This window comes from Pristis pectinata, chromosome 5 (genome assembly GCF_009764475.1).
Source record: "Pristis pectinata isolate sPriPec2 chromosome 5, sPriPec2.1.pri, whole genome shotgun sequence".
NCBI lineage: Eukaryota > Metazoa > Chordata > Chondrichthyes > Rhinopristiformes > Pristidae > Pristis > Pristis pectinata.
Window position 1 is genome coordinate 67,782,637 of NC_067409.1, and position 21,260 is coordinate 67,803,896.

At 39.8% G+C, this 21,260-nt stretch overlaps 1 protein-coding gene across 1 annotated transcript in view; it reads left to right on the forward strand.

The window, feature by feature from the left end:
• LOC127570973 (dynein axonemal heavy chain 11-like) overlaps positions 1–20,707 on the forward strand; it is a 395,392-nt gene extending 374,685 nt beyond the window's left edge. Inside the window, exons 77-83 of the mRNA XM_052016942.1 lie at positions 3,126–3,245; positions 5,790–6,032; positions 11,092–11,274; positions 12,054–12,169; positions 12,939–13,051; positions 17,652–17,792; positions 20,240–20,707. Coding sequence (XP_051872902.1) covers positions 3,126–3,245; positions 5,790–6,032; positions 11,092–11,274; positions 12,054–12,169; positions 12,939–13,051; positions 17,652–17,792; positions 20,240–20,487 — 1,164 coding nt within the window. The 3' untranslated portion in view covers positions 20,488–20,707. The remainder of the gene's footprint in view (positions 1–3,125; positions 3,246–5,789; positions 6,033–11,091; positions 11,275–12,053; positions 12,170–12,938; positions 13,052–17,651; positions 17,793–20,239) is intronic.
• The last annotated feature ends 553 nt before the right edge of the window (positions 20,708–21,260 follow it).

A 21,260-nucleotide genomic window follows, 5' to 3' on the forward strand; every position in this document is an offset into this window, starting at 1 on the left:
GCCCATGCTATTTCAGGAAAGGTCACAAGAATGGATAGAAGATTGGCTGACTGGCAGAAAGCAAAGAGTGGAAATAAAGGGAGCCTTTATTGGTTGACCACCAGTGACTAGTGGTGTTCCGCAGAGGTAGGTGTTGGGTCTGCAACTTTTCATGTTAATGTGATCTGGATGACGGAATTGACGGCTTTGTGGCCAAGTTTGTGGATGCACAAAGATAGGTGGAGGGGTAGGTAGTGTTGAGGAACCAGGGAGTCTGCAGAAGGACTTAACAGGTTGAGAGAATGGGAAAAGAAATGGCAGATAGAATACAGGGTAGGGAAGTGTATGGTCATGCACTTTGGTAGAAGGAATAAAGGCGTAGTCTATTTTCTAAATGGGGAGAGAATTCAGAAATGAGGTGCAAAGGTACTTGGGAGTCTTAGTGCAGGGTTCCCTAAAGGTTAACTTGCAGGCTGAGTTGGTAGCAAGGAAGGCAAATGCAATGTTGGTATTCATTTCGAGAGGACAATAATATAAAAACAAGGATGTAATGCTGAGACTTTATAAGGTATTAGTCAGATCACATTTGTGGTATTGTGAGCAGTTTTGGGCCCCATGTATAAGGAAGGATGTGCTGGCATTGGAGAGGGTCCAGAGGAGGATTACAAGAATGATCCCGAGTATGAAAGAGTTTGACATTTGAGGAGTGGGCCTGTACTTGCTGGAGTTCAGAAGGATGAGGGGGGTTCTCATTAAAACCTACCGAATATTGAAAGGCTGGATAGAGTGGATGTGGAGAGGATGTTTCCAGTAGTGGAAGAGTCCAGGACCAAAGGGCACAGCCTCAGCATAAAAGGGCATCCCTTTATAACAGAGATGAGGAGGAATTTCTTTAGTCAGAGGGTGGTGAATCTGTGGAATTCATTGCCACAGACGGCTGTGGATACCAAGTCATTGGGTGTATTTAAAGCGGAGGTTGATAGGTTCTTGATTAGTAAGGAAATTAAAGGTTATGGGGAGAAGGCAGGAGAATGGATTTGAGAGGGAAAAATAAATCAGCCATGATTGAATGGCGGAGCAGACATGATGAGCTGAATGGCCTAATTCTGCTCCTCTGTCTTATGGCCTTATTTAATTCCATCAGTTGCACCTTATTTATAAAAACTGCAGAAGGCAAAATGCTGGTTACTGAAATGGATTCACTTGAATTGCATACAAGTGGCATGCGTCTAGATTTGAATGTTAAAGAATGACAAGCATTGTGAATATTACTTGAATTTTTGCAGGGTATAGATGCCACAGCCAATGATAATGAGACACATTTCTTCGCCCTTGACGAGTTCAAAAAAACATTTTGAGCAATGTCTGTTTTTGGGGACTTTGTAGTTTTATTGGTCTGAACAACTTATTCTCTCTCCACTATAATGCTTGCTTTAATGATTAACAATCAAAAGAATTTTCTCATAACACAAATGGTAACAGCTTCATAGCCTCACAGCAAGTTAGGCTCTTAATTAGGCAGAAAAAAAACTGAGGTGCAGGCATGAGTCTGCAGCCAAGTGTCTGAGCAGCCCAGTGCCTGACCCCAACCCACCAACAGTCACAGCTGCTGGAAGGAGTTGGGAACAGTGCTGAGGCTGCAGGTCACTGACAGCATCGCTGGTGTTGCCAGCCCTACCTTGCATAATAGCAGCAGACTTGACAACAAAATCATAACTTTGCAGTTAGCTTTATCTTAACCGTATTCAGTTGAAATGGTTCCCACAATTGTGGCCAAGTAGATACAACAATACCAGCAACAGTTGCTGGTGGCATCTTTTGGATGAATCCAGTCAAGCCACATTTGATGATCACTCTGACCTGCCTGCTCTTAAACAACACTGTAGGCTGTGGCATGTATATTTCTGAAGATCTGTCCAGTTCAGCATACAGGCAAGTTTTTAAAATATATCAGTTCATCTGCTAGAGTTGCAATCTATCTTGAGTTTTGGACCTACTGTAGGCACCAATCATCTGCCAAAGTGACTCTGCTGTGTTCATCGTTGTTATTGGTATGTGTGCACTAGAAAACAGAACACAGAACCCCTAATGTGCACCAGGATCACCTGGCTTTCCCTTATCTTTCACCACTACTCACAAGCTCTTCAAAAAGTCAGGTTCTCATTGCAAAATTCACTGTTTTCAGGAGTGATACTGAGGGCAGAGGAAAGCGATAACAATTGATACAAAGGCCCTTGTGAACCAACGTAACGCTGAAAATAAAACCAGGGAAAATAGTCCACATCTTGTCAAAGTTGCTGAATCAATCACTCCACTAAACTCTTTAAACTCTGAACAGCTTGGCCCCAGCAGCCTGTTTGACCATTCATTTGTTGTTTATTGTAAGAGACATTAAACTGAGGAGGCCTTATTTGTTCTCTGAGCTAGGTGGTTAACATCCCACTGTTTTAAAGAGTGGTGGATCTTTTCCTGGTATCTTGCCCAATATTTATATCTCAATCAACATCATACAAACAGATTATTTTGTTATTATCATGTTGCAGTTTGTTGGAGCTTGTAGTTCACAAATTGGATACCATGTTCCTGAATTGCAACATTGACTACATGTTAAATAAATTCAATTGGCTGTAAAGTACTTTGGGTTGTGTTGAGGATGTCATTTATCTTTCAATTGCAATGTAGCATCATTTGAAAATCATAATCTAGCTCCTGCTGTGAATTTTATGCATTCTGCTTGCTGAAAGTGGTTGGAGACCCAGAAAATTCTGGGATCATAAATGGCCATGAATTGATATACACAAATTGACTATTGATCTCAAAGGAAGTACCACACTTTAGAATATTCATCAATCATGTACTTCATGTATACATCTGCAAGGCTATAAACAAATGTGGAGTTCAAGCAGTATAGACTGCAGGCCCTCACATCTGATAATACAGGGCTTGAGTCATATTGGTGTTCCAGGTGCCTCACTCCATTGTATCGTAGGAAGTAAATAGGAAAACTTATTTATGAAAAAACTAAATGTTATTAGACACGTGGAAAAAGCTCATTCTTATTTTAGATATGAACACTTAATATGATAATTAACCTTAAGTAAATTAGCCAGAACTGGAAACATTTGAAGTGCTTTCCATTGCCATAGGTACCCTGGAAAGATCTGCGCTTTCTTTTTGGAGAGATTATATATGGAGGGCACATTACTGATGACTGGGACAGAAGGCTGTGCCGTACTTATTTAGAGGAATTCATGCATCCAGACATGGTAAGTATTATAATCCATTAGATATTGTTGACATTGATTTTAATAAAGGGATTTTTTAATAATGCCAGGACCAAAGAATTACTTCTATTGTGTCAGTTTGGAAGGCCATGATATTCAGATTCTCAAAATCGTCCTCATAAAGACACTGGAAATGGGACAGTGGAATGATTACACCTTGATAATGAAATCACATCACTCACCATTTAACAAAGAAAATCTGCAACAAATGCATATTCCTTATGTTCATTAATTAATTCCTTCATTCAAGAATAAAGTTAAGTAAAAGACCATCTTTTTATCCCTATTTTTCCCTTTCCTGAAGCTGCATCTTTGGAATGGTTTGTTACCATAAAGTTACCAATTCAGCTCTTGTTAAAACCACTTGTGAAAATAATCTGGCTGAAGTCCTTCCTTTCTCCAAGTAAGACACATTGAAACTTGATAGAGCATACATGAACCACACTGAAATTGGTCACAAGGAGTTAAGATAAGATTTCTTTATTAGCCCCATGTACATTTAAACACAGTGAAATGCATCGTTTTGTGTAGGATGTTCTGGGGGCAGCCTGCAAGTGTCGCCACGCTTCCGGCGCCAACACAGCATGCCCACAGCTCCTAACCCGTACATCTTTGGAATGTGGGAGGAAACCGGAGCACCTAGAGGAAGCCCACACAGACACGGGGAGAATGTACAAACTTCTTACAGAGAGTGGCTGGAATTGAACTCGGGTCGCTGGTGCCGTAACAGTGTTACACTAACCGCAGTATAAATTACTTAGTGTTTAATGTAAAAAAAATAATAATACCAAAAGAAAAGGACATTTGTCCTTTGGGTAGCTTGTGCCTTGGACCTTTGATGTCACCTGTGACAAGGGGATACAATCCACACAGAAACAAGATACTAGGCTGAGAGTTCAGCTGGCCTAGACTAATCAACATTATCAGCAAAAGCCAGTCAGACGACTGGATCTGCCCAGACCCTGTGAAATTACAGGCATTGCATTTCTATAACTCCATTCCTCAAGCAGGCATAAAAGTTCTTGCAGTATCATTGAATGTGTTATTGTTAGTGGTAGGAACTTTGTAAACATGGTGTCACCTTGTGTTCAACCTTGATTGAAATGTTACATAATAAAATATGGGAAGGAGGGAGAAATGGTAAACTAAAGCACTGAAATATGCATAACCTTCAATATTATATGGCAATTCTCCTCTAAGGCGTAACTGTATAGGAACCATGAACAGAAGGTTGGACATAATTGAGGATAGATAGGACTGGACCATGTTCTTGTTCTTCAATCAAGCAATCTACTAATTACAACCTTTTGCTTGCCCATTATTGTTTCATTCTATTTATTGCTTTCAACTGTGAAACCTCTCAACAGTAATCACCATCTATTGTAGCGAATTTAACACATGATGACTCATGAAACGTTACTGTAGTCAATGTTTGCAGTCCTGTTCTCTGTTTTATATAGAAGTGAAAAAATGCCTTAGCACTATTTCAAGTATTTAATATTCTTTAATACACTAAGCATGTGACTACCAATGGAAATTATCATTTACCAATAACAACTACTTGCAAGATATTTCTGCACAATAGATACTTGGAAGATATGTCTATATGAGCAAGTAAGACTGTGACTGTTTCTCTAATATGATTTAAAATATACCTATTTATGCTTAGTTATTATTTTATAATAATTAACCTTTAGGTTCCATGCCAGAACGTATAGGGTTCTTGGCACCCTCTAGTGAAAGATTGAAGAAGTGCAGAGAATTAATATATTCATTTATTTAGTTGATAACATTTTAAGAGCTCTAAATATTAGCTACAGCTATTTATTACAAGTTCAAAATTATTAAAAAATATTGAAGTAATGAATAAAAGACTTCATACTGAAACATTGATTAATTTCTACAACCTTTTATTTACATATTCAAAGAATCATAGAGTTATAGAGAGTGGAAACAAGCGTTTTGGTCCAACTCATCCATGCTAACCAAGGTGTCTTCCTGAGCTAGACCCATTTATCTGCATTTGGCCCATATCCCTCTAAACCTTTCCTATCCATGTAACCTGTCCAAATGTCTTTCAAAGAGGAATGCTTTCAGATCAAGAAACAGCATTGCAATTAAGCAAAGTATTTTCAGATATTGCTGTTGGCCATTTTAAATCAGCTATTGTTAACTCCAGCCACTGTACAGAATAATTCTTTTTATAGTTGAAAGAAAAAGAAAACAATTGTACCACCTTTAGATGTCAGTGCCTTTGGAAAACTAATAAAATTTTGGAAAAATATATAAACAGGAGGTCCTTCTTAATTATTAACTTATAATTTTAGTTAAACATTTAGTTTCATAATTAGTTAATACTTAAGAATTTCTAACAAATTTAGATAAAAAAATTATATTTACTAACTTCTGAATTAATTGACATTTTGGGCAGAGATATACATTATTTTTAAAAGGTATTGAATATCAAGGTACATTTTTCTATTACTTGTCAATGTGCTTTCTGAATGCAAATCTCTTGTAATTCAGCTTGAAGGAGAACTTGTATTGACACCAGGTTTTGTTACACCTCCCAACTTGGATTATATTGGATACCATAAGTACATTGATGAAATGCTTCCTGCAGAAAGCCCAGTACTGTATGGCCTACACTCCAACGCTGAAATAGAATTCCTCACAGTAATGTCTGACAATCTCTTTCGAATGTTGGTGGAGATGCAGCCCAGAAATTCATCTATTGGTGAGGGATCTGCACAATCTTCAGAGGAAAAGGTCAGATTCAGTCAACTGTATAAATCTTTCTGAATATATTGCAAAATTAAATTGCAGAAGCTGCAGTATCCTATAGTTTTTCTTCAAAAAACATAATTTGCCTATTGTATAAATACAGATGGAAATACTAAAGTAAGACCCTAACAATCTGTATCCATGATGGAAGTCTGAATTGCATGGTTTACATATGTGCGCTGCAAGTTAAATTTTAACTTGGGTTGATTTGAATTAAAGGCAGAGACTGGAAGCCAAAACAGTATTCATACAGCTGAATTCAGGTATCAGGGAGAAAAATGAACATCCTTTTAAGTTAAAACAGAAAACGTTGGAGCAGCACAGCAAGTCAATTAACATCTTAAAAAGAATTTTAAAGATTCTGTTATAAACCATTATAACAACAAGTCACTTTTAATATAGTGATTCTAATGAACTATAATCTCTCAAAATGCTCCACAGAAACATTGTCAAACAAAATCTGTCCCCAGGCGCTAGATGACAAAATTAAAATGTAGATTTTTAAGGAGCTGCTTAGAGGAGAGAGAAATAGAGAGGTTTACAGAGGGAGTTCCAGCACCTAAAGCACTGGCAACTGAAGGCAAAGCTATCAGAAGTGGAGTGATTAAGATTTGTGATCTGCAAGAGGACAAACTCAGAGGAATGCAGAGAGCTGTAGGGCTAGAGGAGGTTACAGAGATAGGGAGGGATGAGCCATAAGGGGACTTGCAAATAATTAAATTTTAAAAATTACACATTGCTGAACTAGGAGATAATGTTGGGCAACATTTAAAAACACTGAAGTTAGTATATTGCACGCATAGTGGAAATTTCCAAGAACAAATTTCTATCTCATTATATTTGGTTCAAGCTACAAATTCCCTCATTTCAACACCAAACAACATATTTCCCAATATTATGTGACTCCAATTCTTAATTCAGCCCAGGGATAATAAGGTCAATCATGATGTTAGTAGCAGTGTTTTGGATGAGCACAGGTTTATATGGAGTGAAAGGTCAGGGAATGCCCAACAAAGTATTGGAATAGGTATATCCATAGGTAGAAACCCATTTTAAGATTGAATACAGCACAAAGGTTGACGTGTGTACTTCAAAGTCAGCAAGTTGCTGTGGAGAGGGATGTTTGTGGCTTAGATCCATGCATAGAAATTCATTTTTAGCCATTTGTGCCACACATTCAAAACGATAGAGCAAAACAACTCCATCTCCAAATTTTGGCTCCATTAATGTCATTGGAGTATAACACACAACCACTTTTATATTGTATCCTTAACAAAAGTAGTTGAGGATTAATTTCAACCAATGTCTTTGGATTTCCCTAAATTTGGATGTATGAAGTTTTTGCACTTCAAGTGCTGTATGACAAATCAGTTGAGAGTGGTAGTAGTCATGATGAGGTAAAGTTGGGTTTTGTCAGTATACTTGTGCAGTCAGCCATTGTGCTCCTAGTTGATGTTAATGGTAGAGCTAAAATACATGAAGAAAATTTTTAGATGAAACTTAACTGAGCTTGAGATACTTGCACTCCTCACTTGTATAACATTTCTGGATATATGATATGTAGCATATCATATGTGTATCATTTTCAATACCATTGGCTTTGAATGTAAATGGGGTTAAAACTAAGTAGAGCCCACTGCATAACAGTAGTAATGAAAAAAAATAACCTGTTCATTGTTTGTGAATGCTGCCAGGTCCTTGATGAATGTTGATGATAGCTATTAGTACCTCTTGTAGTACCTAACTCTGATGGATGGATACAGATGATCAATTGGTGTGTTTAATGTCTCTGAACATAAAATCATTAGCAGAATTGCTGTGTAATCATTTTTTGAAATAAATCCAAAAAGGAAAATAATTTAGTGTATAGTGAAATGCAAAATACCATTTCTGGGTTTTTACTTCTTTAAATTTAAGTTTTCATCACACACTAAAGAATAACTGTTTGTCTTATGTACCACATGAAAGTTCAACCTTGTACTGCATTTAAGACTACCATGTATACTTTGTTGTTCAATGCAATATTTAATACTGTGTTAGAAATGTACTACTGCAATAGTGGTTTACATCACTATTTTTCCAAAGCCTGGGCTGATGCATTGATATTCAAGGTTAGCAGTAGAGAATAAATATATTCAGATGTTTAATGACATTTACACCACTAAGCTAATTGTCTAAATTATGAAACAAAAAACAAAGCTGGAAGAACTCGATGGTCAACCAGCATCTGTGGAGGTAAAAGATATAAGTCAACATTTCAGATTGAGACCCTACATCAAGACTGCGTTCAGGGTCTTGACCCAAAGTGTTGACTTACACCTTTTGCCTCCACAGATGTTTTTTGTTTCAGATTTCAGTAACTGCAGTCTCTTTTGTCTAAATTCTGAAGATGTGTTTCAGGTAACCCGATGGATCAAGGGGAGACTTGAGAGAATAACCTAGTAAGGGTACCAAGCATTATTATGGCACTACTGTTTTAACCCTAGAGCATTATGCCAACAACAAATAGCAACAGCTTCTGCTAAATATTACACAAAGGTTTCATTCAACCATTAGTCCACAGAGAATTTCTTGCAGTTATCCGCAAAATCGATTTCTTACCAATATACTCTTGTGCCTGAGGTCATAATTGATTCTAACTCTTTTATTCAGAATCAGCAGCTGGTAAATTAGATGGATAGGCATTTTCCACTGGAGCATTCAAAGACTAAGATTGAGATTGTTCTCAGTGAAGATAATGTCTTTCAATTGTTCCCCTGGGCTTTGTCATTGAAGATCTCCAGTAGACTGATACTCAACCTGGGGTTTTTCCATTGCCCTGCAGACCTAATGTGCTGCCAATTTAGGATTGATTCAAAAACCTATGCCTTATTTGCAGCGCACTTGTATAAAGAATCTCCAATGACTGCATCTATCTTTTCTATTACTACATCCCATATTAACCAAATATCTGACAACTGACTTCTGATAGTTAGGTTTCTCTTCTTCCACCTCCTTCATCAAAGTCAAAGTCAGGTACATGTATGCACAGGTGCAATGAAAAACTTACTTGCAGCAGCATCACAGGCACATTCACATCATATAAGCAGCATTCACAAGAAAAACATAAATATATAAATTATACACAATTTTTACAAGAAAGAACAGAATTACAACAAAAACCAAAGTCCATTTTACTGCAAAGTGATCAAAGTGGTCATAGTGTTGCTAAATTGTAGTGATTAGGATTTTGCCAAATGGGTCACAAACCGAATGGTTGAAGGGAAGTAGCTGTCCTTGAACCTGGTGGTGTGGGACTTCGGGCTTCTGTACCTCCTGCCTGATGGTAGCTGCAAAAATATGGCATGGCTAGGATGGTGGGGATCTTTAATGATAGATGTTGCCTTCTTGAGGCAGCACCTCATGTAGACACTACCAATGGTGGGGAGGGATGTGCCCGTGATGTATTGGGCTGAGTCCACTACTCTCTGCAGCTTCTTGCATTCCTGTGCATTCGCATTGCCGTACCAGACCATGATGCAACCAGTCAGGATACTTTCAACAGTACATCTGTAGAAGTTTATCAGAGTGTTCAGTGACAAAACCCTTAACCTCCTAAGAAAGTAAAGATGCTGGTGCACTTTCCTTATGATTGCATCTATGTACTGGACCCAGGACAGGTCATCCGATATGTTAACACCCAGGAATTTAAAGCTTCCCAATGCTCCAGCTTCCCACTAATTTTTGCAATATTATATGCCCTCTCTTTTGCTTTTATGCTGTCTTTGACTTCCCTCGTCAGCCACAGTTGCCTCATCCTCTCTTTAGAATGCTGCTTCTTCTTTGGGATGAAATGATCCTGTGTCTTTTAATCACTCTCAGAAATTTCTGTCATTGCTGCTCTACTGTCATCCCTGTTAGGGTCCCCTTCCAATCAGCTTTGGCCAGCTCCTCTCTCATGCTCTGTAACACTTCAGTGAACCTGGTAAGTTTACAAGAAACGCAAAAAACAGAACCAGGTAAATTTCAAGACAGTGCAGCCTACAGAACCATAGAGTCATAGAGCAGTACAGGCTCTTCGGTCCAACGAGTCCACGCCAACCACAGTGTTCAGCCAGCTGGTCCCAATTTCCTGTGTTCGGCCCATGTCCCTCTAAGCCCCACCCCTCCATGCTTCTTAAATGATACTATTGTATCTCTCTCAACCACTTCCTCTGGCAGCTCGTTCCATATGCTCACCACCCTCTGGGTGCAAAAGTTGCCCCTTAGGTCCCTTATAAATCTTTCTCTCTCACCCTAAATCTATGTCCCCTAGTTTCGGACTCCCCTACCCTGGGGAAAAGACCTTATCTATCCCTCTCATAATTTTAAACACTTCTATAAGTTCGCCCTTCATTCTCCTACATTCCAGAACAGGTGAAATTAAAAGGAGTGCAGGAACCAGGGTCCTGGTGAGTGAAGGTAAACACAGGAACTGGGCAGGGCCCCCACGAGTGGCAGTGTGGGAACTGGAGCCCCAGTGAGTGGAGGACAGTGTGGAAACTGGGGACCTGGTGAGTAGGAAGGATGCATGGGAAACGGAAGCCCAGCAAGTGGACCCGGCATGTAGGAAGTGAGCACTGCTTTTCCCTCCTATATATTGGGCTTCCCCTTTTCCTATCTTCAGTCCTGAGGTAGGGTCCTGACCCGAAACGTTGACGGCCTGCTTTTCTCCATGGATGCTGCCTGGCCTGCTGAGTTCCTCCAGCATCATAGTGTTTTTCATCTTTATTGACAAATCTACTTCTGACCTCCCTACCTCCCTACACATAGTGACCAATTTAGTAGCAATGTGTTAAGAGGTGAGTCCTGCAGGATATGTTATGTATTTATAAATTAAATGGAAAATATTCATAAGATCTGATAAATTCACAAAAGGATTGTTAGTCATGAAGTGTTGCAATGATTCACATCAGTGACAAAGAAATGGCAATTGCCTGAAAAGAGGGGCAATTTAAAGTTTAGCCTGAATCCATTCAAATGCTAATTTGACCACCTATTTTAACCACATCGTAATTTATTTCAGGTGAAGAATATTCTGGATGACATTTTAGAGAAACTTCCTGAAGAATTCAACTTGCCAGAAATTATGGCAAAGACAGTGGAGCGCAATCCTTATATTCTTGTTTGTTTCCAAGAATGCGAGCGTATGAACGTACTTACACGAGAGACCAGGAAATCACTTAAAGAACTGGACCTTGGACTGAGGGTAAAGTTGTTTTGCAGTGTACTGTGTTGATTCAGAGAAGGTGTAGAATGGGAAGGAAGTCAATTTTTGGTCCATATTCCAAGCAAAATGGCTTACTTGTCTCAACAGATTTTAGAAATCAGATTAGTCAATTTTCCCCCCTTTAATTTGCTTTAACTTTTCTTGTGCCATTGTTATCTCCAGGCTTGACTTGTCCTGTAAACCCATTACAGCGGTGGTTAAGCAATTGTTCATTCTTATTTTTGATATGAAATGACAAGGTCATGCAACTACATCTGAAATGTCCTGCAGCACTCAAACCCTCAGAGATGTCTGTTTCTCTAATTTTTGGGTTTTGCGCATCTCAAATTTAATTGCTTCAAATTTAAGGAGAGATTTTCTTCTGTAACAGCTTTAAATTTCTAAACAGAGGCAAGGTTGTGTTGAATTAATGAACAGTAGCCCTGGCTACTCACATTTGTTAATCAATACTACATTGTTACTCATTGTCAGAAATGCAGATTGCAGAATTACAAAATATCGTACTGAGGTGGTTTCCCTAGTTTTGGATCAAACCCTGTTGCAGGGGAATGTAAAGCAAACTTTGCTTTATACCTGATGTAAATAAATTTTAACTATTATTAAAAATGAATCTTTGGATTTAGAAGAGGAGGAAAAGAGTAGGATAAGGACTGAATTACTCTATGAAATTCCAGATTAGAAAACACATTTTAATAAAAGGAAATATATGAATTGTTCCCTTTTATTTGTTTCTGTTTACATTTGGTTTTGATGTAAAGGGAGAGCTGACAGTCTCAGAAGAAATGGAAGCATTGCAAAGCGCATTGTACTATGACTATGTTCCTGAGTTATGGAGCAGATTAGCATATCCATCATCATACGGACTGGCACAGTGGTAAGAAATTTTGATGATAAAGTAATTACTTATTAGTAATTTTACTATCTACTAGTAAGTTTTACTGGTAAATTTACTGTCCAGGAAAAACATTACAAGGATTATATTGATCTTGGTCATCATCAAATCATGATGCAAGTAGTACCATTCAAGATATAAACACTACCACTGAATGTGAATAAAAGTGAGATGGTTTGGAAAATATATGGAAAATCAAATCCAGTGCACACTCAAACTTTTGATATGTATTTGCAAGGAATATGCATTTTCTGCTGGCAACAAGAAATCAGATATGGTTTCGATGAAGATGTTGCTAGATAGCTATCTCAACTGATGGCACCTTTATAAGTGCCAAGAGATGACCTGTGTTTTTATGCTTCATCCATTTGGGGCAACATTCATTCTTAAGTTTTTAAGCAACTTCAGATGTGCCAATATGGGAAGCGATGTACTCCCTGGAGAATTTATACATGCCTCTTTCAAGCACATGTATCTTGTAACTGATAGATCAAAAACTGACCATTGCCCCCCACCCCTCCCCCTACCCTCCCCAAAGGGGAGATTGCAGACAGTGTAACTTGAGGTTATTGACAATGATCCTTCTACTGAAATTATAGCAGGTGATTGATTTAAAAAACACATTCAATTTTAAAACCCAAATTCTGGACATTATTCCAATCAGTTTACATGAAGATGTGCAAATATGCTGACTGGGTTGTGAGAATTCAGGTATATCGATTAGCTACAACTTAATCCCTTTCTTTTTAAGGTTCAACGATCTTCTTTTGCGTTGCCGTGAACTTGATACTTGGACTCAAGATCTTGGTCTTCCTGCAGTTGTGTGGCTTTCTGGTTTTTTCAATCCTCAGTCTTTTCTTACTGGTAAGTTTATTTAGTATTTTTGAATGATATGTCCAAATAACACACTATGTGATTTATTGTAAAATTTTGTATTTCTTCAGTGAAATGCTTTGGAACATTCAAAGGCACTCTGCACATGTAAGTTGTTGCTGTTTTGATGATGTTGAAGTATTAGGAAGTTTAATGCAAAGACTGTTCAATCTGGGAATATCTGCTAATTGTCAAATGCTGATTTGGACCATAGAATATTGAATGCTTTATTAATCTTTGAAATTTTTGCTGTTATTTCAAGTGTTTCAGAGTGGTTCCTAGATACATGATCAAAACTATTTTGATAATGGGCACTAATGACATACCATGTGATGTAAAATCTTTCATTGTCTTCCATGACCAGTCTAATAGCCTTTATTCATAGTTCAGTTCACTATTCTCCAACACCACTCTTTTGCCATCCAATTGAGTTGCTTTGATCCATGGTAATTTTCATCTCCCTAATATTTGCATAACTCTGATCTTGCTTCAGAGGATCTATTGCTGAAACCCTCATCCATTCCTTTCTTGCACCAACACACTTCTAGTTGGCCTCCTTTACTCTACTCTCCATGTAATTCTGCAGTCTCCCTGTATACTTCACATGTTACTCCTGTGGTTAGCAACACTGACTGTAAGATTTCCAGGGATAAGAGTGGCTGAAGACAAGGTGGTCTGAAAATTGAGAGATGAGAATCATGCAAAACAGATGCCGGAAAATGGAGGCTCATCCTAGGCAGCAGAATTTTATTTTGCTGCAATGCACTGGGGCATGGGATTTTAATGGAAAATTTTACAATCTAAACCACTCCTGAATGCCACTTGTAAACATGCTTTATTTCTCCAAATCACAAAGGCTACTTTTTTTTAAATGCCATAATAAGCAGGAATAGGAGGCCATTCAGTCCTTTGAGTCTGCTTCATTGTTCAGTAGGAACCCCCCACCTTGTCTGTGCTGGCCATGATGTTAATTGAAACTAATCCCATCTGCTTGCACCTATTTCCCTACCTGTTCATGTGCCTGTCTCTGCTTCCACCACTGCCTCCAGCAGCACTTTCCAGGCGCCTACCTGCGTTAAGAAGCCTTGCCTCATAACTCTCCTTTAAACTTTCCCTCACTCACCGACATTCCTCAATTCATTTTTCTGCCCATTCACCATAATCCTCGATTCCCGTACTGATGAGTAAAATTAAAGCATATAAATTGATTTTTAATAAACCCTTATTGAGTAGTCAAAATTTTCCAACTCCATGGAATTCTGAGGCTGAAGTCATTTCCTCCCCATCCTCCCTTGATAACTATATTTCAAACTTGTGTTTGTGCTCCTGACTCTAACAAGAATAAAATCTGAGTAGGAGCCCAAGGCAGCTAATTTGCAGTCCAATGTGTACGCGCCAGCAGAGATACATGCTGACCAGTAAAAGTACTGAAGTGTTGTAAAGTGACAGACCCATACCACCAGTCCAGCATACCTGTGTCTGCAGACTTGGACCAAAACAAGTAGCACAAGTGTTGTCCCCAAGTAGACTGCGGGCCTAGTGTCAGGTAAGCCTAGGTGGACAGTAGAGTGAGTTGAGCCTCACCTCAAATCTGTAGCCACATCATCTCCGGCACTTCTGCTGAATGATGTTACCAGCTGCTCCCTTTAAGATGTTGTGGAGTCAATAACTGGAAGGTTGGAATTTTGCTGGAAGTCAGTAAATTCACATCGCTTAAATTCTGTTTATTCATATAGCTGTATGCTCCAACTTTATAACTCTAAAATCTCTCTGTTCCAACAGTCCTAAATTATCTCCAAATTTAATAATGTCACCATTCGCAGCCTTATCATTAACTGGCCATCAAACTCTAGAATTCTCTCCCAGTGCACGTCTCACTCCCTTTTTCTTTCAGCCATTCCTTCGTATCTACCTCTGACTAGGTCTTTGGTCACTTGAACCAACATTAGATGACTCAGCATCAAGCTTTTGCTTGATGTACTGTACACATGTTTTTGCTACTCTAAAGGTTTCTATATAAATGGTAATTCTTGTTGACCTTACGAGGGTTTGGGACTTTCCACAGATGCTGCCTGAATTGCTTTTTCTGTTTTTATTTCATATCCGCAGCTATTTTATTTCCATTAAACATCTCTTAGACTTGCAACAAAGTACTGGAAATACTCTACGGATTAGACAACCTCTCTAGAGATTAAATTACTGATCAATGATCATGCAGTAGAACTGGAAAAAAGTTGGATGTAAAAATGTTAAGTACATACAGGGGCAGGGTAGAATAATATGTAGGTGGAAGGCAGGAGAGATTACTGTATGTAAACACATCATTTGGTGAATACAGTTTTCCCAAAATGAAAGAGGTGAAAGTAAATACTGCTTCACTTTGGAAAAGCTTTCAGGGTTCTGCACAGTGCAGGTAAAGACACGTATTGCATCCCGTGAAAGGGAAAGTTAGTTTTGAGGGCTGAATGATTGAAGAATGTTTCTTCGATCATGAAATACTGTAAAACAGAGACTCAGGAATTTGTCTGCTGATCCCAGAATTGGCAGAAAATAATCCACTGCATGCTAGAGCAATCTTTTAGTAGGGTCCCAGGATGCAAGGGTGAGAGGAATAAATGGAGTTGTGGGTCTTGTAAACCCCTGCGGAAAAGAATCCAGTTATCAGAAGTTGAAGTGGCATTGTCAGAGTGGAAGTGACAAGAGTTGTAAAACCTGGAGATTGGTATGGTGTACTTACTGTAAGTGGCTGAGGACAGAAGGATAGTAAAAGTTAATGGGAGTCTGTGCACTAAAACTGTTTAAAAGTGATGGAGTGAGGGAAGGGAAGAATTTGAGAGAACCATTTAAGATGAAAAAATTTGTAAGCAAAGGTGATAGAAATTCCCACTTAAGTGTAAAATACAGTTTGCTAATTTCATTATTGGTCAGATACAGAGCTTTTACATACACGACCAAAGATTGTTCACACAAAGTGCAAAAATAGATGCTCCTCCCCCTCCCTGCTTATTCTGACTCCTGACTTCTTTTCCGGTCCTGATGAAGGGTCTCGCCCCAGCATGTCAACTGTTTATTTCCCTCCATAGATGCTGCCTGACCTGCTGAGTTCCTCCAGCATTTTGTGTGTGTTGCTCCAGATTCCCGCATCTGCAGAATCTCTAGTGTCTCCATAGCTGGGATCTAAAAGGTTCATTCTGCAGATCATCTCAAATTCAAGAGTTGTCCCATGTGAGAATGGGTTCTGCCAAGCAAAGTAGTGCTAGACTGAGTTTAATTGGGCTTCTGTTCATAGGATAAGCTGAAGACTCTTATGTCTACCCAAATAGGAGTGGATATGTCAAAAAATGGGACATCTGGGTAAGTGTTAATCAAATGGAAGGTCTCTGAAAAGCCATAACTACAACTAGCAAGGGGAGAAAAAGAATTGAAGTGGGATGATTAGTTCCGTCAGGGAAGGCAATCCCTGTTTGTAGATTTTGGCAAGTAGGTAATATGCTCACAAAACTAGGCAGGCACAATCCAATGAAAAGAGAAACAGAGCTGGAATCTAGATGAAAAACACGATGATGCTGGAGGAACTCAACAGGCCAGGCAGCATCCGTGGAGAAAAGCAGGCGGTCACCGTTTCGGGTAAGGACTGAAGATAGGAAAAGGAAAAGCCCAATATATAGAAGGTAAAAGCAGAGCAGTGATAGGTGGACAAAGGAGGGGAGGCAGGGTGGGCACAAGGTGAAGGAGGCCGAGGACTCTTGTCACCTCTATCCAGGGACCCAAACAGTCCTTTCAGGTGAGACAGAGATTCACCTGCACCTCCCTTAATATCATCTACTGCATTTGGTGCTCCAAGTGTTGGCCTCCTCTACATTGGCAAGACCAAACACAGACTAGGTGACCATTTTGCAGAACATCTGCGCTCCGTCCATGACCATGATCTATATCTCCCCATTGCCAGTCACATCAACTCCCCCTCCCACACTGTCACTTGTGTGTCAGTCTTTGGCCTCCTCCAATGCCAGGAGAATTCCAAATGCAAATTGAAGGAACAGCATCTCATTTTCCATCTTGGAATCTTGCAGCCCAACAGCATGAACATTGAATTCTCCCGCTTTTAAGTAAACCCACATCCCTCCCCCCACCCCCCAACCATGCCTTTTCTTCCCTTTCCTAGACTTTTCCTACCCCACTTTTTTCCTGCTTACCTTTGACCCATCCCCCGATCAATCTGCTCTCCCCTCCTCTCTCGCACCTGCTCATCACTATCTCTTACCTGCATCTACCTATCACCACCTTGTGCCCACCCTACCTCCCCTCTTTTGTCCACCTATCACTGCTCTGCTTTTCCCTCCTATATATTGGGCTTCCCCTTTTCCTATCTTCAGCCCTGAAGAAGGGTCCTGACCTGAAACATTGACCACCTGCTTTTCTCCACAGATCCTGCCTGACCTGCATCATTGTTTTTTTTTCCATTCAAGCACAATCCAATAATAGGTTCACTCTAATTTTTGACAGGGACTGTTTATATAAAGTAAAAACATCCTCCCACAATAGTAAGAGAAAATCTGTCACTAGTCAATAAATCTTTATCATTGTTCAGCTATTATGCAGAGTATGGCCCGAAAGAATGAATGGCCCTTGGATAAGATGTGCCTAACAGTGGATGTCACCAAAAAAAACAAAGAAGATTACAGTCATCCACCAAGAGAAGGTGCCTACATCCATGGACTCTTCTTGGAAGGTTTGTGCAACGAAAACCAACTTTCACCTTGGTTACTCAAGTTTATCATTTGTCAGCAGAGAAATCTGTGAAATGAGTTTTATATGCTGTGATGTTAAATAATTATTTGACAAGAGATAAAACAATTCACTTTTGATTGCAGGAAAAATTAAATGTTTGTTGATAAGGAGTTTCACTTTACAGGAGTCGAGACTTGGAGTGGGAAAGTTTAAAAGAGGTAGGTCTGGGGGCTTGCTTGCGAGTTTCACTTTACAGGACTCTAAAAGAGGCAAGTTTGCAAATTATTAGTTAAGTTGATTAGCTAATCAACAGCAGCCAATAAAAAGGTAGGGTCAAGTGGAGCAGCTATTTTGGAGTGGCCATTGTGAGAGTGGGTCAGTGTAAGAGTGGGGAGCTGAAGAGGCTGAGTTCAGGTGTTGGGAGAATGGATCTTTGAAAAGGCTTCAATGAGGAGGCACATGTAAGAACAGGCAAGGTTTTGTTATTGATCCTTAGTACTTGATTTAGTGTAAGCAGGATGGCAGTCAGGGCAGTGGAATGCTCCAACTGCAGGATGTGGAAGTCAGGGAACCTCATGGTCTCCCTGATGACTTCATCTGTTGGAAGTGCACCCAGCTGCATTTCCTGACAAACCAGGTCAAGGAACTGGAGTTGGATGTCTTCAGGATCATGCAGGAATCTGAGAACATCATAGATGAGACTTTTACTGAGGTGGTTACACCCAAGGTATAGACTTCAGATAGATGGGTGACCACCAGGAAAATGGGAGGAAGCAGTCAGTGGATACTGTTGAGGGGGATGTTCTTTCAGGGGCTAGCAGCTGTAGTCAGGTCTTTGGCACCATCATGACCAGCCTTGAGGCTTGAGGGAAAGGGTGCAGTTAGACAGGGTGATAGTGATAGGAGACTTGATAGTGGGGGCAGTGGGGGAGGGCAGATAGGAGATTCTGTGGCCACAAAAGAGAAGCCAGGATGGTTTGTTGTTTCCCAGGTGCTAGTGTGAAAGATGACTGAGCAGCTGCAGAAAATACTCAAGAGAGGGCAAACAGCCAGAAGTCATACATGTTGGTACAAACAATGTAGGTGGAACAAGGGATGAGGTCCTGCAGAATGAGTATAAAGAGTTGGGTAAGAAGCAGGACCTCAAGGGTAGTGATCTCTGGATTACTCCTGGTGTCACGTGCTAGGATAGGCTAGATGAATTCATGGCTGAGGAACTGGTGCAGGAATTCAGGTTCTTGGACCATTAGGATCTCTTTTGGGGAAAAGGTTGCACTTGAACCAGAGAGGGACCAATATCCTTGGCAGGGAAATTTGCAAGTGCTACACAGGAGGGTTTAAACTAGATTGGCAGGGGGATGGGATTCTGAGCAGGAGCAAATTGTGGGATACAGCAGTAGCCAGCAAGACTAAGTTTAGTAATCACAATAGCCAGGGGCACAGCAAAGGCAGTAAAAGGAATACCCAGTTAACCTGCATTTATTTCAATGCACAAGGTTTAACAAGTAAGGCAAACTCAGCGTGGATTGACTCAGAGGACTGAGATGTTTATAGCCATAACAGAAACATGGCTGAGAGGAGGGCAGGACTGGCAGCTCAATATTCCAACACAAAAAGAAAAAAGACATTATGTTGCAATTACTGTATACTGTATAAATTGTTGGTGAGGATGCCCTTGGAGTACTGTGTACAGTTTTGGTCTCCCTGTTATAGGAAAGATGCAAGGATGTTGTCAAGACTAGAGGGACTAAATTTTAGGGAGAGGTTGGCCAGGCTAGGTCTTTATTTCCTTGGCAGGGGTGACTTTATAGAAATGTTTAAAATTATGAGGGACATAGATAAGGTGGAAGGTAAGTCTTTTCCCCCAGGGTAGGGAAGTCCAAAACTAGGGAGCATAGATTTAGGGTGAGAGGGGTAAGATTTAAAAGGGACCTGAGGGACAACTTTTTTCAGGCTTTATGGAACAAGGTGCCAGAAGAAATGGTTGAGGCAGGTACAATAGTATCATTTAAGAAACACTTTGATAGGTACACGGAGGGGCAGGGCATAAAGGAATATGGGCTGAATGCAAGAAACTGGGATTAGTGGGCACCATGGACTCATTGGGCCAAAAGATTTCTATCAGTGCTGTATGACTATCATGTGTGGTGGGCCTGTTGCATAGAAACTTAACAGCAACAAGGGTCTGGGCCTTAATTACTAGACCTGACTCACACATTTTGTGCCAGTGTAGTTTGGACAAAGGAAAAGAGAGAAGTTAAGCGACTGGTAGATGGGAAGAGGGAGGCTTTGGTGATTTCCTCCTTCACCAATTATAGTGTTAACATTTTTTCCCTACAGTTTCACACTCCACAATTTGAAATTAACATTGATTTTCCACTGTTTATCCCACATATTACCAGCAGTGATAACAACATGCATGCATTTTATATTTGACAACTGTTTTAGGAGCAAAATGGGACATTCAGAATGGCATCATTGCAGAAGCACATCTTAAAGAACTTACTCCCTCAATGCCTGTTATCTTTGTGCGGGCTACTCCAGCAGACAGGGAAGAATTGAAGAACATCTACCACTGTCCAGTTTACAAAACCAAACTCAGAGGACCTACCTATGTTTGGACATTCAATCTAAAGACCAGAGTGAAGCCTACCAAATGGATTATTTCTGGAGTAGCGTTGCTTTTATCAGTTTAAAGATACATTAATCATTGTCAAGGTACTTATAGTAGTAAAGGTTAAACTGAAAATTAATTTTGAATCCAAGAACTAAATTTGGTTCAATATGTTCATGGACAGAATTGCAAAGGGCATTTTTCCAAACAAATGTATATGCTACTGAGCTTTGAGATCAATTTAAATCTGAAATGCAATTTCTAAATTACAGTAATTAAATTCACAATATACCAGCAATAAATCAAATGTACATCACAATGTCATCTTTACATCTGTAATGTAAGAAAACTTACCTGATAGAAATGGATGTAGGTGACTAATAAATTCCAAGGCGGAGTACAAGGTAAATGGCAGGATTCTGGGCAGTGTAGAGGAGCAGAGGGATCACTGAAAGTTGCCTTGCAGGTGGCTAGGGTAGTTAAGAAAGCTTATGGGATGTTAGCTTTCATAAATTGGGGGACCGAGTTTAAGAGCTGCAAGGTGATGATGCAGCTTTACAAAACTCTGGTTAGGCCACACTTGGAGTACTGTGTCCAGTTCTGGTCACCTCATTATAGGAAGGATGTGGAGGAGATTTAACAGGATGCTGCCTGGATTAGAGAGTATGGATTATGAGGAGAGACTAAAGGAGCTCGGGCTGTTCTCATTGGAGAGGAGGAGGATGAGGGGAGACATGATATTAAGAGGAATAGATTAGAGTGGACAGCCAGTACCTCTTTCCCAGAGCGCCAATGCTCAAAACAAGAGGACATGGCTTTAAAGATACTGGGTGAGAAGTTCAAGGGTGATGTCAG